Source organism: Monodelphis domestica, chromosome 3 (genome assembly GCF_027887165.1).
Source record: "Monodelphis domestica isolate mMonDom1 chromosome 3, mMonDom1.pri, whole genome shotgun sequence".
Classification (NCBI taxonomy): Eukaryota; Metazoa; Chordata; class Mammalia; order Didelphimorphia; family Didelphidae; genus Monodelphis; species Monodelphis domestica.
In genome coordinates, this window is record NC_077229.1 from 213,479,193 (window position 1) to 213,494,446 (window position 15,254).

Genomic DNA, 15,254 nt, shown 5'->3' on the forward strand with positions numbered 1-15,254 from the left:
CCATAGACATAGTCCTAATAAATAATATAATTCAATATTAATTTTCCTCATTCACAAATGGGTACTCGGTGAGCAAGTTATAGAGGCCCTTGGATTAGATGAAGTACCACTCTAGTGAGAGAGGCTAAAGAGACACATATGTCCTTTGTGTCTTTGTTGTATAGATAACATGTGCAGGAATTTCTTGACTAGTTCCTTCTTCTGTCAAAAAAATTAGATGTTTTGCTTTCACTTTTCAATCTAAGATATCTTCCATTTCCCTTCTCTTACTCCTGCTTCATCTTGATGTTTGGTTTTCCTTGAACCTATGATAGTTGCTACTGATCCTCAGGAATTAAGGCTTACCCTTGTTTTATTTTTTCTGTCTCTGGTAAGGGAAAATAACTTGAAATGGGAGTAAAGAATCCAAACTGGTCAAATTCAATTCAATAAACACTTACTAAGCACCTATATGTGCAAACTACTGTGCTGTGTATGGGGAAGGGGGGGTGTAAATTAAATAGTCCTTGCCCTCAAGTAGATTATTACATTTCTTTTTAGGGTATAGAATATATACACAAGTCAATAAATATAAAGTTGTTTATAGAAGGAGAGAGTGAAAATGCAAACAACTGGATGGAATTAGGAAAGGAAACTTTTGAAGAAATTCTACAAGAGATTCTAGAGAGTCCAGGGAGAAAGGGAGGACATTCCATATATGGAAAACAACATGAGAAAATGCAGGAAAGCATGAAAGGGTGATTTTAAGTATATATTTTGCAACTGTCTCTTTACCAAGGTGACTTTATCTCTCTATTGATGAGCTTATTAAGATATATGTTGGATTATAATAGTTGGCTTCCCTGCCCAAATTTGTTTTATATGGAATAATTAGAAACTCTTTTTAAAGTGCTAAAGGTGACTTTAGAGTTAGGTTTGTTGTAAATATGTACTTTTTAAAAATTTGAGACCATACAGGGAAAGGTTCTATAAAGATACAAGTTCTACTGAGCCCAATGTGATGTTCGAATAGAAGTTCTACATTTTGAAAGGAAGTTCTCATTTTTGTCTCTCAGTCCTCTGCTATCAGTTTCCTAAGTGTATATCTATATATACATATACATATACATATACATATACATATACATATATACATATATATGAAGATGTGTTTGTATATATGTATATACATGAAAAGCTCTGTTAGTTAAAATTCACAGGGACCCCCTGTATAAATAAACAGTTCTCCTTCAGACATAAGTCTATTGGAATAGAGAATATGGAAGGGATGAAAAGGAAATTGTCTCCCCTGCCTGTTTCCACAATTATAATGATGTTGACCTTTTCAGAGTGGGAAGGGAAAAATTAGAGGAATTATTTGTAAGCAGCTGAGAAAAGAATGAGATATTTAGGGTTGAAGTGGTTTTTTAAAAATCCATTGCTCAAAATTAAGTTTTGTAATAACTATTACCAATAAACCAGACACCTTTATAAACAAACACCTTTGCCTGCATTTCTGGGAAGAGGGGAGATTTTTTTTTAGAAATATCACAACTGGTTCAAATAAATTGGAGTATTAAAAGAATCAGATTGTTTTTATTTAAATTGCATAGTTAGCTATTTGTATTGATTAAATATACAGGGAAAAGGTATAGTGTATACATATATAGTATGTAGTGTTCTTTGTAAATAGGGAGGACACAATGAGGGAACTTCATAGAGATTTAGAAAATATCTGTTGAGGTGCCATAAAACATTTTTAAGAGATATTGGGATCCCCTTCTCTAAAAAGCGAGAAGAAAAAGTAGAATTTTGTTTGAGATTCTTTAAACACCCCCAGATTTTAAAGCAGTGGGACAGGCTAAATAATCACCTCTCCCAACTTCTTTTGAGGCTAGACTTATACAAATTAACTGCCAAAGTATTCCTGTGACCCCACACCCACCCCATCATTTTAATTTTAAAATAATAAATAATAATTTTATTTTATTTAATCAATTTTGGTTAAGGAATTTTGTGACTTTTATTATAGTAGGTCAATATGTGAAAGAAAAACAGCTGAATATTTAGATGAGATATTGAGAGTATTAACTGACAAACTTTCATTAAGCATTTACTATATACTATAAACTGTGCTAACTGCTGGCATGCAAAGGAAGGGGAAAAACACAGTTCCTGGGCTTAAGGAGCATATGTTCTAAAAGGGAAGACAAAATATAAAAAACTGAATACATATTAGATAGATTCAGAGTAGGTGGAAGATAATATGAAAAGGAAAGTCATTGGCAACTCAGAGGATCAGAAAAAGCCTCCCACAGGCTGAATCATAATGGAAATCAGGGAAACTAAGATAGAGGCAAGGGGAGTTAGGTGGCACAGTGGGTAAGACCTGAATTCAAATTAAGTCTTAGACACTTTCTAGTTGTGTGAACTTGGACAAACCCCATTTGCCTCCATTTCCTCATGGAGAAGGAAATGGCAAACCACTCTAGTATCTTTGTCAACAAAACCCCAAATAGGGCTTTGAGTCAGACATGACTGAAATGACTGAACAAGAACAAAGATAGGAGTGAGAAAACTAGGTATTCATTCTAGGTATGAGGAGTGCCCCTACCAGTCAAAAAGTTCAGATTTGAGAAATGGAGGGTTGTGTGTAAGGAATAACAAGTAGTCCAGTAAAGTAAGGTATATGAAAACTAGGGAGGTAAGAAGGGACCAGGTTGGAAAGTAATTTAAATTCTAGACATTTCTAATCCTAAAGGTAGTAGGAAACTACTACTGAAATTTAAGTAGTCTGAATTAGGCTTTAGGATCATCTGGGCTACTGATGAGCTGATGGGTATGAGTCAGAAGAGATGAAACAGGGAGACCAATTTGAAGGCTATTGCAGCATTTAGGCAAAAGCTAATAAAAGCCTGAATCAGACTTATAGCTATAAAATGTATCTGGGAAGAGATGCATATAAGAGATGTTGGAAAGATTTGTATAACCCAGTCAGAGTGCTTATTGGATCCAGGATGGGAAAAGGAAAGAAAATGAATCTTGGAAACATGGAAAAATATTTTTAAGTAGAAAATTATTTTTTAAAGAGATGCTGTAAAGGTAGAAACAACAAGATTTGAATCTGTAGGGTGAGAAAGAGTGAAGAATTAAGGATAATCCCAAAGTTGCAAACCTGGGTCAGAGGCATCAAATTCACAGGTGAAGCAGATTAAAATGTAATTGAGAAGTGTTTAACAAAATAAATATAAATACAATACAACATAGGTAATGTTAATTTTCAGTTTTCAACATTAATATGTGGCCTTGAGGGATCTGGTTCTATTAAGGCTCAACATTATTGGCCTAAATGACTGGGAAAACAGTGATACCATACAGAAGTTCAGAAAAGATTAGGGTTTGGAAAAAAGATAATGAGTTCTGACTTGGACTTGTTTAAATGTTTATGGGACATCCAATTTGACATCTACAAGAGGCAGTTAAAGAAGTGACAAGCTCAAGAGAGAGATTAGGACTAGACATAAATCTGAGAATTGTCTACATAGAAACAATCATTAAACTCATGGGAACTGATGATGTTACCAGGTTGCACACCACTGAACAAAAAGATAAGCAAAAAGATAAGCGGGTAGGGCAGTTAGGTGGCACAGCAGATAGAGAGCCAGGCCTGGAGATGGGAGTACTTTGGTTCAAATCTGCCTCAGACACTTCCTAGCTATGTGACCCTGGGAAAGTCACTGAACTCTAGCAGCCAAGCCTTTATCATCATTCTGCCTTGTAACAATACTTAGTGTTGATTCTAAGACAAAAAGTAAGAATTTAAAAAAAATAAGGGGACCCAGGACAGGTCCTATGGAAACACTCATGGATAATGGACATGATATCAGTGAATAATCAGCAAAGGATACTGAGTAGTCAGACAGATAGATAAGAGGAGAACTAGTAGAAAGCAGTGTCACAACAAGCTAGAACAGAGAAAATATCCAGGAAAAAAACATCAGTAGCAGTGTTAGGTGTTGCCAAAAAAAAGTCAAGGAAGATCAGAATTGGAAAGGGCCATTTGATTTGACAACTAAGAGATTACTAGATTCTTCATAAAGGAGTTTTCAACATAATGATGAGGTTGGAAACCAGAATACCCAGTCTTTTAAACTCAAATTAGTTCAGAACTAAGTTTAAACCTTTAAACTAAGAGTAAAAGGAGAGAAAATCTAGTATATTGTATCTATAAAAGGATATAATTGATAAGAGAAAAGTTGGAACTGGTATTTTCCTCTTTTTCACATTTTTGAGACTAGATAAAAGATTTATGATTCCCTCATTGTAGGGAAATCTAGGTGTAAAAATTCCTGCTTATGGATGTGAGGTTGTCTATTTTCACACAGTTAACACTTTGTTCACTATAGATTGCTGCTCTATATTGATTTGTGAATACCCTACCTTTAGTATAAGGGGTAAGGTAGCCCTTAGCTTACATTTAACAGCTTATCTTCTTCCCTGGTTATATTAAATACAATTAGAAATAATGAATTGTGAGTAAACCCATTTATCCAAGCAAACAGAGATTGTAGAAGTTACATAGATTAGAATATGACAAAGCAAAACATGCATGTTAAGAAGAATGAATGAATTCTTTAGCTGACAGTGAGATGAGACCTCACCTCAAACCTAGAGATAGGGCACAATCTTATGCTAGAAAAGTTCTCTGTCCAAAGTCTCTTAGAAGGCAAGATGAAAATCAGGGGCATGTTAAGGAACCTGCTTGTTCTGCACGTCTGCAACATCCAAAGTCTTTTTCCCTTCATTCATCTCTCCTGAAAAGTCTCTGGAACCACTTGTGTCTTTCTCCCAAAAAACTCTGCTGCCAACTCCACCCCCTTACACAAGTACTCAATGTCACCTTAGCATTCTCTCCAACAATTAGGAGTCATTTCTGCAAATATAGAAGTATGCAAACCACCCTTAACTTTATTAGAAGCCAGGTTAGATATACCAGTGTTGAAAATTGCCCAGTCTCCTGATTCCAGTTCTCACTATCCAGGTTTTTCCATTCATGTTCTTATATAGACTTCCTTTTTTCTTTTTAAACTCTTAGCTTCTGTATTAGCATCAATACTGTGTATTGGTTCCAAGGCATAAGAGTGGCAAGGGCTAGGCAATGGGGATTAAGTGACTTGCCCAGGGTCACACAGCTAGGAAGTATCTGAGTCCAGATTTGAACCTAGGACCTCCCATCTCTAAGCCTGGCTCTCAATCCACTGAGCCACCCAGATGCCCCCTCTTGTATAGATTTTCAAGAAGCCTTACTCTGACATTTGTTTTTGCTTGGATAAGAAGCTTCTCAAACTGAGGGGAAGAACTACTTCAGCCCTTGTTTCTGGTGCTGTAGTATCTTCTCTTCCTAAATGGAATGGATTTTCAAGCACCTGCTTGAGTGCTGTTGCATGCCCAACTTCCTTAACTACTTTTATTTGTCGCAGTCCATCTGGCTATAATTGCTTTGTTCATATTGCCCGTATGCCCTATTTCTGCATTTCTGCTTGTGCTCTCTCTCTCTATCACTCTCTCTCTCTCTCTCTCTCTCTCTCTCTCTCTCTCTCTCTCTCTCTCTCTCTCTCTCTCCTTCTTCCTCTTCCTCTCCCAATCTGTCTCTTTTCGGTCTGTCTCTCCCAAACTTTTGAATCCATAGCTCTCTGTAGTTCCAACTTACAGAGGGTCTGGAGGCTACATGTTTAATAATGTCATTAACAGTAAAATATGATATTTAAACTTAACTGATTATTAGAACTAATGATATGTTTGAGTCTTTAGATAGTGAGGATAGATTGGAATCAGACCTATAATTTCAGTCTAAATATTTTCATCTCTTTCCATGTATCTTGAGGGAACTTCGAATATAAAGGATTATATTCTTTTCCCAGATGGAGGTAGAAGAACTATCTTACATATGTGAGAGTCTTAGCTACAATAGCAAGACATTTCACTTATGTATAGGGGAAGGTTTGGAAATCAAGACAGCAAAGATTATAGAATCAGTTATCAAAGACTTGTATAATATTAGGGAAATATTAAATTTCAGAAAAAAAAATTGATCTGAACCAGGAAAAAAGATTAAAACTTTTGGCTAAGAAAACAAAACAAGTGAATTATCTTAATAACTATTTACAAACTATTCTCAAAATAGAGACAGAAAGCATTCTACCAAAGTCCTTCTAGGAGCCAAATATGGTCCTGATACCCCAACCAAGGAGAGACTAAATAATAAAAAGAACTACACACCAATTTCATTAATAAATATTTAGACAAAATTTGTAAATAAATTCCTCACAAGGAGATTAAAGTGGGATCTCATTTCACAACTTGCAAATTGGCATAGATGAATCAAAACAGGGAACATGTTGTTCATGCTAGTGGAACTGTACACACCAGGATACTCTTCATAGATTTGTGAATCAATTTAAAAATTCTGGATATCAGTTTGGTACTTTGTAAGAAAAATGACAAATGTTCATGACCTACAACCCTCCTCCTCAATCACACTGGTGTGTAATCATCACAAGGAAGTCAAAAATAAGGGGGGGAAATTCTGCTATATACCAAAGTTTTCAGAACAGCTGCACTCTGTAGTTGCAAAGAATTGAAAATAAGGCAAGTGACAATCAGTTGGGAAATGAATTTAAAGGTTTTAGTATATAAATGGAATAGCGTTGGTACAGCAAGAAATAGCAAATATTACTAATTCAGAGAAATGTAGGACAATTTCTATGAACTGATGGCAGACTCAAAGCTGTTTTCCTCTCATTCATCATGCTAATGAAAGCACTAACCCTGAATATATAGGAAGAAAATGTATACAAGAGAATTGCAGAGTAAGATGTAGCAAGGGATGTTGGTTCTTATCCTACGTCTGCTACTTACTTTCTTTGTGTGTGATTTTGGAAAGGCGACCCAACATCTTTAGGCCTAATTTCCTCTTATATAAACTGAGGGAAGATGGAGTAAATGGCTTTCCAATTCTAAGTCCAAATCTAAATACTGAGATCCAATAGCCATAGAAAGAAAGCAGACATTAAATCCAGGCATGATCACACTGAACATATAATGATATGCCTTTCTGTAGCATTAGTATATCCTTCCATCTGTATGAATATCTCCCTATGGAATATATTTTTGGCTCCCTGTGGGTACAGCTGCTCAACAGTACTCTAAACTTAAGGGTACTTCCAACGCTGCTGTAGAATAGACTATACATTTTTGACCTCACAGGAAGATGCAGCCATGCAACTGCCATTGGTATTCTCCTTCTGAATTACAGAAACATCTGAGTTTCTAGAGGCCCCTCAAATTTCGGAGGATTATAGTGTTCACTTGGATGACTTGTCCATGTTCCCACCCTACTCTTGTTTATAGGCTGTGTCATGTTTTTTGTTGTTATTCTTTTTTTACACAGAGAGTTCCTATTAAACCTTGTGAGGGCATAAGAGTGTGGCTGTCTAAGGTTCCAACATACCAAGCAGTCCTAAGCATGAGATGAAACAAGTGTTCCCCAAACAGCTGGCAGTCTGAGCTTCTGTGGGTGGTTGGCATTTTGTGGTTGGTGGTGGAGGTGGGGGGGTTCTTCCTATAAAATTAAAGGTTGGATTTTTTTTTCTTTCCCCTGTCATGGGCTAGCTTTTTGCAGCATTTGGCAGGTTAAGCAATGGAGTCCAGGCAACTGCAAACAGATGGGCAACTATTAAAAGATTAGAGGAGCTTTCATCATTCTCCAATGGTCTTCACCTGCCCACAGATACCCATTTCCCTTTCATTAAGTTTACGTAAAGGATTTGATCATGTTCCTTTTTTAAAAAATATTTTCTCCAAATGAGACAGAAGCAAAAGCTCTGACGTGTAAAGGGAAAGAATAGATGGAGGAACTTTCTAATTCTGAATGCTCTTGGGATAAGATTCTATTTTCAGCAATGCAATCCACAGTGGCCCATATTTTGAAAACTGTGCTACCACATTTGCAGAGTAGAGGACTCTTCAAAATAAATAGTGATATCCACACGATTCATATCTGGTTCTTGGTCAAGAAGGAACAAAGTCATATGTGTTTCATATGTATAACTTTTAAAAATGCAATGATAAATTGTGGCCATAATAGTTGAATTAAATGAGAATATAAGACCAATGTAATAGAAAGTAGAGAGAAGCACAGGTGTGATTTTGTTTCTGGAAGAAATAAAACATGTTTTCACATCCTATTATGAAATTTGACTACATGAAATATATGAAATTTGGACTCCATGAGACAGACTACCTTTCAGAGTAACAAAGTCTCTGTGCAACACAGGAATACTTCATTTGGTTCAGAATGATGCTTCACATTCATGTTGTCGAACTCAAATAGGGGCCCCATAACCATACATAAGAGTCTATGGAGACTCAATATTAATGGAGAAAACCATATGTTAATATTTTCTACATCTTATTAAATTTTAATTTATATTGTCAAAAATTTCCCAATTGCTTTTGTTTGTTACATTAAAATTCCCATGTATCTCCCATCGTCTCTCCCCTTCCTATACTAGAAAAACTAACAAAAAAGATATATATAGGGGGCAGCTAGGTAGCTCAGCTGGTTGAGAGCCAGGTTGAGAGATGAGAAGTCCTGGGTTCAAATATGGTCTCAGTCACTTCCTAATTGTGTGTCCCTGGGCAAATCACTTACCCCTCCCCCATTGCCTTTCCCTTGCCACTCTTTTGCCCTGGAGTCAAGGTGTTAAAAAAAAGATTTGTGTAGATATGTGTGTACATAGATAAAACTATTTTACTGTTTCTATTCTATCAGTACTTTCTCTGGAGGACAAATACAAATTATCTTCAAACAACATTTCTGTTGCTGTACATATACTATTTTCTTGGTTCTGGTTATTTCATTTGTTTTTTTGTTTTGATTTTTAAATTAACCTGCTTATTATGTCTTATGATACAGCAGTATTGCATCACAATCACCTGTTCAGTAATTTCCCCAATTGATGGGCATCCCCTCAATTTCCATATCTTTGCCACCACAAAAAAAATTCTCCTATAAATATTTAGAACATATAAGTTCTTTTTTTTTCTTTTTCCCTGATCATCTTAGGAAATATACCTAGTAGTGGTATTGCTCGTTCAAAAGATATACATAGTTTTATAATTCTTTGGGCATAATTCCATATTGCTATTCAAAATGGTTGGATCAGTTCACAGTTCTACCAACAGTGTATGTGTTTCCATTTTTCCATATCCTCTCTAACATTTGTGATTTTGCCCTTTTATCATTTTAGCCAATCTGATAGGTATGAGATGATGTCTCCAAATTCTTTTGGCTCACATTTCTCTAGTCAGTGATACTCTAAAATGTTTTTTAATGTTGTTATATATAGCTTTGATAGTTTCATCTAAACATATCATTGACCATTTATCAGTTAGGGAATGACTCTTATTCTTATAAATGACAAAGTTTTCTATTTAGTTACACATGAGACCTCTATTTGAGAAACTGTCTATAAAATTTTCTCCCCAGTTTTTGCTTTCCTTCTAATCTTGGCAACATTAGGTTTATATTTCTTAATATGAATGTCCTCCATTGTGTCCCCAATTGCTTTTTAATCTGGTTCTGTTGCATCACTAAGTAATTGTTGTGGGCAGTATGTGGCCTGTGGGTAATATATTTGATAACTTTGCATTACACCATTTATGAAAGGAAGTTTATATGTTCTTGAAAATAAGAAACACTCTCACAAACCCCAGGACAATTTTGAATGCCTTCTGGATAGTCACCTTATTCCACTGACCTGTTTGAATCCACAAGGCTTCCTTATTGAAATAACTGTTTATTGTTTAATTTGTTTATTGTTAAATTATTTCAATGACCAGCATTTAAAGGTTTAATTTTTATAATTATTTTAATTAATTATTAAATATTTTAAAATTAATTAAATAAGTAATTTTTAATAATTAAAGATGTTTTTGAATGGGTAGGGTGGGAATCTAATGCCTACCTTTTTTTTCTTAAAATTCTTGGTCACCTTCATACTCAGTTTATCCTTTTTAGGAATATTGGTCACTCAAATTCTTCTATTCCATTATGATTAAAAACCAGTTTTGTTTAAAAACCAATAGCATTGTAAAAAATAAAATGACCCTTGTGGATATTTTAAGTGAAAGGCTCATTATTTACTAGTTATTTAAAATAATTGAGCAGAAAGAAGATTTTATACAATCTAATAATAATTTTTTTAAATATCAGTCCTAGGAAACATTTGCTTCTATTTACATTCTAAGTGTTCCACAACTAATGGGTCCTGTAAGTACAATTATTGTATTATCTCCAGTTGCTATTGGCTGCTTGGCTTAATGTAGGTTATTAAACCAGCTGGTTTGGTGTCTCTTGAGGATTTACTCTTAACAATGATTTATTAGAAGCAACATGAATACACTTCTTATATTTTAGTAAGACAAAATATTTGTGGCACTGATTCTGAGATGGATGTATGACTGTTTTGAAATAAGAGGTGAACGCAGGTTCTGTTTATTAGACAGTGACCAACTTTGACTGGTCTGCTTTGCAACAGTCTAGTAAAGAATGCTGTTTTCTATTACACGTAGGATTATGACTGTTAGCTGTGCCGAAAATAATCTTTTGATCTTCTCTAGTTTAGAAGTAGTGGTTTAGACAAGATCATTGTGCTTTTCCTCCCCACAAATTGGTGAAATGTCTTGAATACAGTTATATCTTTCATGTGTGATGAGAAGCCACACTTAAAAGAACTGGAAATTTTCCTGTCTTTTTGAACTGAACATTTCCATGGATAGGAGACATGAACGGGAACTTGCTCTGTGATTTCACTGATATAGAAAACTCCCAGATGAAGAAACTTCCTCTTAATAGAATTCAGCACCTTCTCTACTACAACTTTTAGTCTTATGGCTATCCAGGAAGAGATGTCAAACTACCAGCCAGGCTACATAAAAATTCCCAAGTGCTTCCTAAATCAGATTAAAATGTAATTGGGAGTATTTAACAAAATAAATAAAAATACAATGAAAAAGATTATGTTAATATGTAGTTTTCTAAGTCAATCTGTGGCTGGCTGGGATTTATTTCTATTTGAATTTGACACCACTGTCAATGAACTTGCCAAAAGGTGGGACTAAAAATGTTCCAACATAAAGAAACTAAGTAGGAGATCTTTTAGTAGAATAGAAGATGAGGCTAGATCATTTTAAGCCCTTACCTTCCATCATAGAATCAATACTGTATAATGGTTCCAAGGCAGAAGGATAATAAGGGTTAGGTGACTTTCCCAGGGTCACCTAGGTCAGATTTGAACCCAGGACCTCCCATTTTATATAGACCTGGCTCTCGATCCACTGAGTCACCTAACTGCCCCTTACATTGTTTTTTAAAAATTCCTTTTCTGACCTTGTGGAGAGAGAAATATAAGCAGTTACTAGATCAGTTGGTACAAATTAAGACAGAAAACTTGAAGCAAATTTCTGCTTAAAAGCCACAAAAAAGTACCAATATACATGATGTAGAGAGGACTAGGAATTTTTTTTTAACCTGGATCCTACTGCCAGCTCTGACACTTACTCACTATTTGTGTAGTCTCTGGCAAGTATCTTAATTTCTCTAGGCATAATTTTCCTCATCTATAAAACAAAGCAATTGGACTAGTGCAGTTCCCATTTCCCTCCCAGCTTTGAATTTCTATGCTTTTGACATTAATGTAGGAAATAACAACAACAATAGTAGTAATAATAATTACCACTGATGCTTTAAGGTTTTCAAAATGCTTTGCAAAGCAATATATTTTATCGTCATGATAGCTATATAAGATGGATGTTATTATTATCGCCATTTTATAGATGAGGAAAATGAGGCTGATCGTCATATATTTAGTAAATATTTGTATCAAGATGTGAACATTGGTGTCCTTGAAACAAATTTTACGTGGTCCACAACTGAGATCCTTAGTAATTAGCATATATATAAGTTGCTTATTTTTCTTTATTGTGAAGATCTATTTTCTAAAATTGTAGAGTTCTATAATTTTAAAACCCCTTTTATACCTCTCACCTTAGACCTCTCGGACGCCAATATTAATTGTTTGTTCAGCAGCCAATTTGATGCCACTGAGTTCTATAAATAATCCTAAGAAATGCTTGAGGTATTGGCTGCCACATGGTCTAGAAATAAAAATTGTTTTATAATGGAAAATCAGTAAAAATGGGCATTTGATAAAATAATGAAGCAACATGAGTCCTTTGGAAAATAGACTAGATATAACACAATTTTCCAATTCAGACTTTTGTTCTCTAAACTGCACTTTTTCTTGGTATATGAAAATCCCGTTGAAATTATTGACAAAGTCTTGAGTTCAGGTTACTTTCTTTACCATTTATTCATTCATTCGTTTGTTTGTTTGTTTATTTATTCATTTTTTTCTTTATTTGTTTGTTTGTTTATTTATAAAGCCCCTTACCTTCAGTCTTGGAATCAATACTATGTATTGGTCCCAAGGCAGAAGAGTGGTAAGGGCTAGGCAATGGGGGTCAAGTGACTTGCCCAGGGTCACACAGCTAGGAAGTATCTGAGTCCAGATTTTAACCTAGGACATCCCATCTCTAGGCCTGGCTCTCAGCCCACTGAGCCACCCAGCTACTCCCTCTTTATCATTTATGTCCTAAAACTATTCCTATTCTTCACCAAGATTGATATCACATTCATTTTTGTTAATTTTTTTTCAGAATGGCAGACACACAGGGATTACTGGAAAGACTGGAGAAAGCTGTAATCCGCCTAGAATCATTGTTCTCAGGATCAACAGGACCTCATGGGGAATGTGGAGCAGTAAATGGAGTCAATGGAGGTAGGAACAAGAGCTATCACTGAACCTTTATCCTATAATATATAAATGGATCTCTCTGCTACCCTATTTGAGAAATGAGCAGTCTGTCCTATTCTTACAATTTACTACTCCTCTATTATAAAACAGTTGAATAAAAAATAGGATAGTAATTTCTCTAGCATAGAAAACAAAAAGATTTGTGAACCACTCAAGTAAATGTCGATGTTAGGGCCTGTTAAGAGCAAAGTCCACTTTCTAGACTTTACTGAGGTATTTTTTCTTTTTTATTATGTATATATTCATTCTGTACTCTATTAAATACAACTTCCAAAAATTTTTTAAAAGAAATAAAAACTGTCAGAAAGTGAGAACATAAAGAAAGATGGTTCTTTACATATGAAATGTTAAGAAAACAAAGCATTAACCTTAGGGGCTACAAGCCTCAGGGAGTTTATGAAGTCCAAGGATAGATAGATGGCTTCAGGATAGAGGACCAGGCCTGGAGATGAGAAGTCCTAGATGCAAATCTTCCCTTAAACATTTCATGGCTGGGTAACCCTAGTCTAGTCACTTAACCCTAACTGCCCAGCCCTTGCCAGTTTTGTTTCTGCCTTGGAGCCAATACTTAGTATTGATTCTTAGACAGATGGTAAGGGTTTAAAAAAAAAAAGTAACTACCTCATACATACTTCAAAATAAGCACAAACTTTATCTCAATTTTTCCTTTTTTCAAAGTCCTTCAGATGAAGAGTAGCAAAGCAAAGACTGATTCCTTATTCTTTTTGCATAACCTAAACTAGACTTTAGTTCAACATTACTTCTTTTTTTTTTAAACCCTTACCTTCCGTCTTGGAGTCAATACTGTGTATTGGCTCCAAGGCAGAAGAGTGGTAAGGGCTAGGCAATGGGGGTCAAGTGACTTGCCCAGGGTCACACAGCTGGGAAGTGGCTGAGGCCAGATTTGAACCTAGGACCTCCTGTCTCTAGGCCTGGCTCTCAATCCACTGAGCTACCCAGCTGCCCCCTAAACATTACTTCTAATTGAACCTATGAAGCTGTTTTGCTCCATAAGCAAATGTGCTGTTAAGACCTCAGGACCTTAGAGAAGGACCAAAATGTACAAAAATATTTTATCAGCTCCTTTTGTGGTTGGAACCAAATAGGGATACAGTATCATCACCTGAGGAATGTCTGAAAAAATTATCATATATGAATAAAGTGAAACACTTTGGGGTCATATGAAATTATAAAAAGGACAGTTTCCAGGAAACATAAGGAAGACTTCTATGAATTGATACAGAATTAAGTGAGCAGAACTCAAATAATTTATACAAAAGCAATCATGTTGTTGGACAGCTAGGTGGTACAATGGATAGAATATCAAGCCTACATTTAGGAAGGCTCATCTTCTGAATTCAAATCAAATCTCAGACACTTACTAGTTGTGTGATCCTAGGCAAGTCCCTTAACCCTGTTTGCCTCAATTTCCTCATTTGTACAATGAGCTAGAAAAGAAAATGACAAATCACGCCAGGATTCTTTGCCTTGAAAACCCCAAATGGGATCACAAAGAAGTGGACATGATTGAAAAATAACTCAAAAAATCTTCTTGTTAAAAGGAACAATTTTGAAGCACATACAAGTTCTGATCAACACAATGATCAGCAGGATTCCAGAGGACCAATCATGAACCCTGCTACCCACTACCTTACAGAGAAATAACAGACTCAGGTTACAGAATAAGACCAATACTTTTTAGACTTGACCAGTGCTAGAATTTACTTTCCTTGTCTATGCATATCTGTTTACAAGAGGCTTTTTATTGCTTTCAATGGAGGAGAAGGGGAAAGAAAAAGAAAATGGATTGTATTCTTTAAAAACATTAGTTTTAAAATATATGTATATAATTTTTTTTTAAAAAGTTATGTCTAGAAAATGTGGTTAAGTGTTTTTTAACTACTCTAGGTCATTACCAATTTTTTTGCAGTTTTTCCTTGTCATATTTTAAATTTCTCTCATGTCATACTCACTTGGAATTATTTCAAGCTACTTTGGATTGAGAAAAAGCTTTGGGGGTCAGAAAAAGCTTTCACAGGGCAAGATTTATGTTAGTGCTTCTAGAATTTCAGGCTTACTTATCCCTGTGCCTTGTATTACATGCCCAGAGACAAAAATTACTGTGTGAGCACAAATGTGCAGGCTTATTTTTTTTATTCTGAACAGAATGAAAATAGAAATGGCTTTGAGAGAATTGAAAGGGAACGTTGTTTAAAGGAAATCTGCCAGGATCCCATAAGCTTTCTCTGCATCAACTGAGACATATCTATGGTTTCATTTTAAGTGGCTTTTTGTTAGTTACACAGTTGATACACGAGATTCATTAATCTGCACTTG

General features: G+C 35.2%; 1 protein-coding gene across 4 annotated transcripts in view; it reads left to right on the forward strand.

Moving 5' to 3' along the window:
* The window catches only part of CAP2 (cyclase associated actin cytoskeleton regulatory protein 2), a 160,082-nt gene that overhangs the window by 15,186 nt on the left and 129,642 nt on the right, over positions 1 to 15,254 (forward strand). For all 4 annotated transcript variants that reach the window (XM_007487906.3, XM_056823475.1, XM_001376325.4 and 1 more), the window contains one exon: positions 12,760 to 12,881. In XM_007487906.3, coding sequence (XP_007487968.2) covers positions 12,761 to 12,881 — 121 coding nt within the window. In that variant the 5' untranslated portion in view covers position 12,760. The remainder of the gene's footprint in view (positions 1 to 12,759; positions 12,882 to 15,254) is intronic.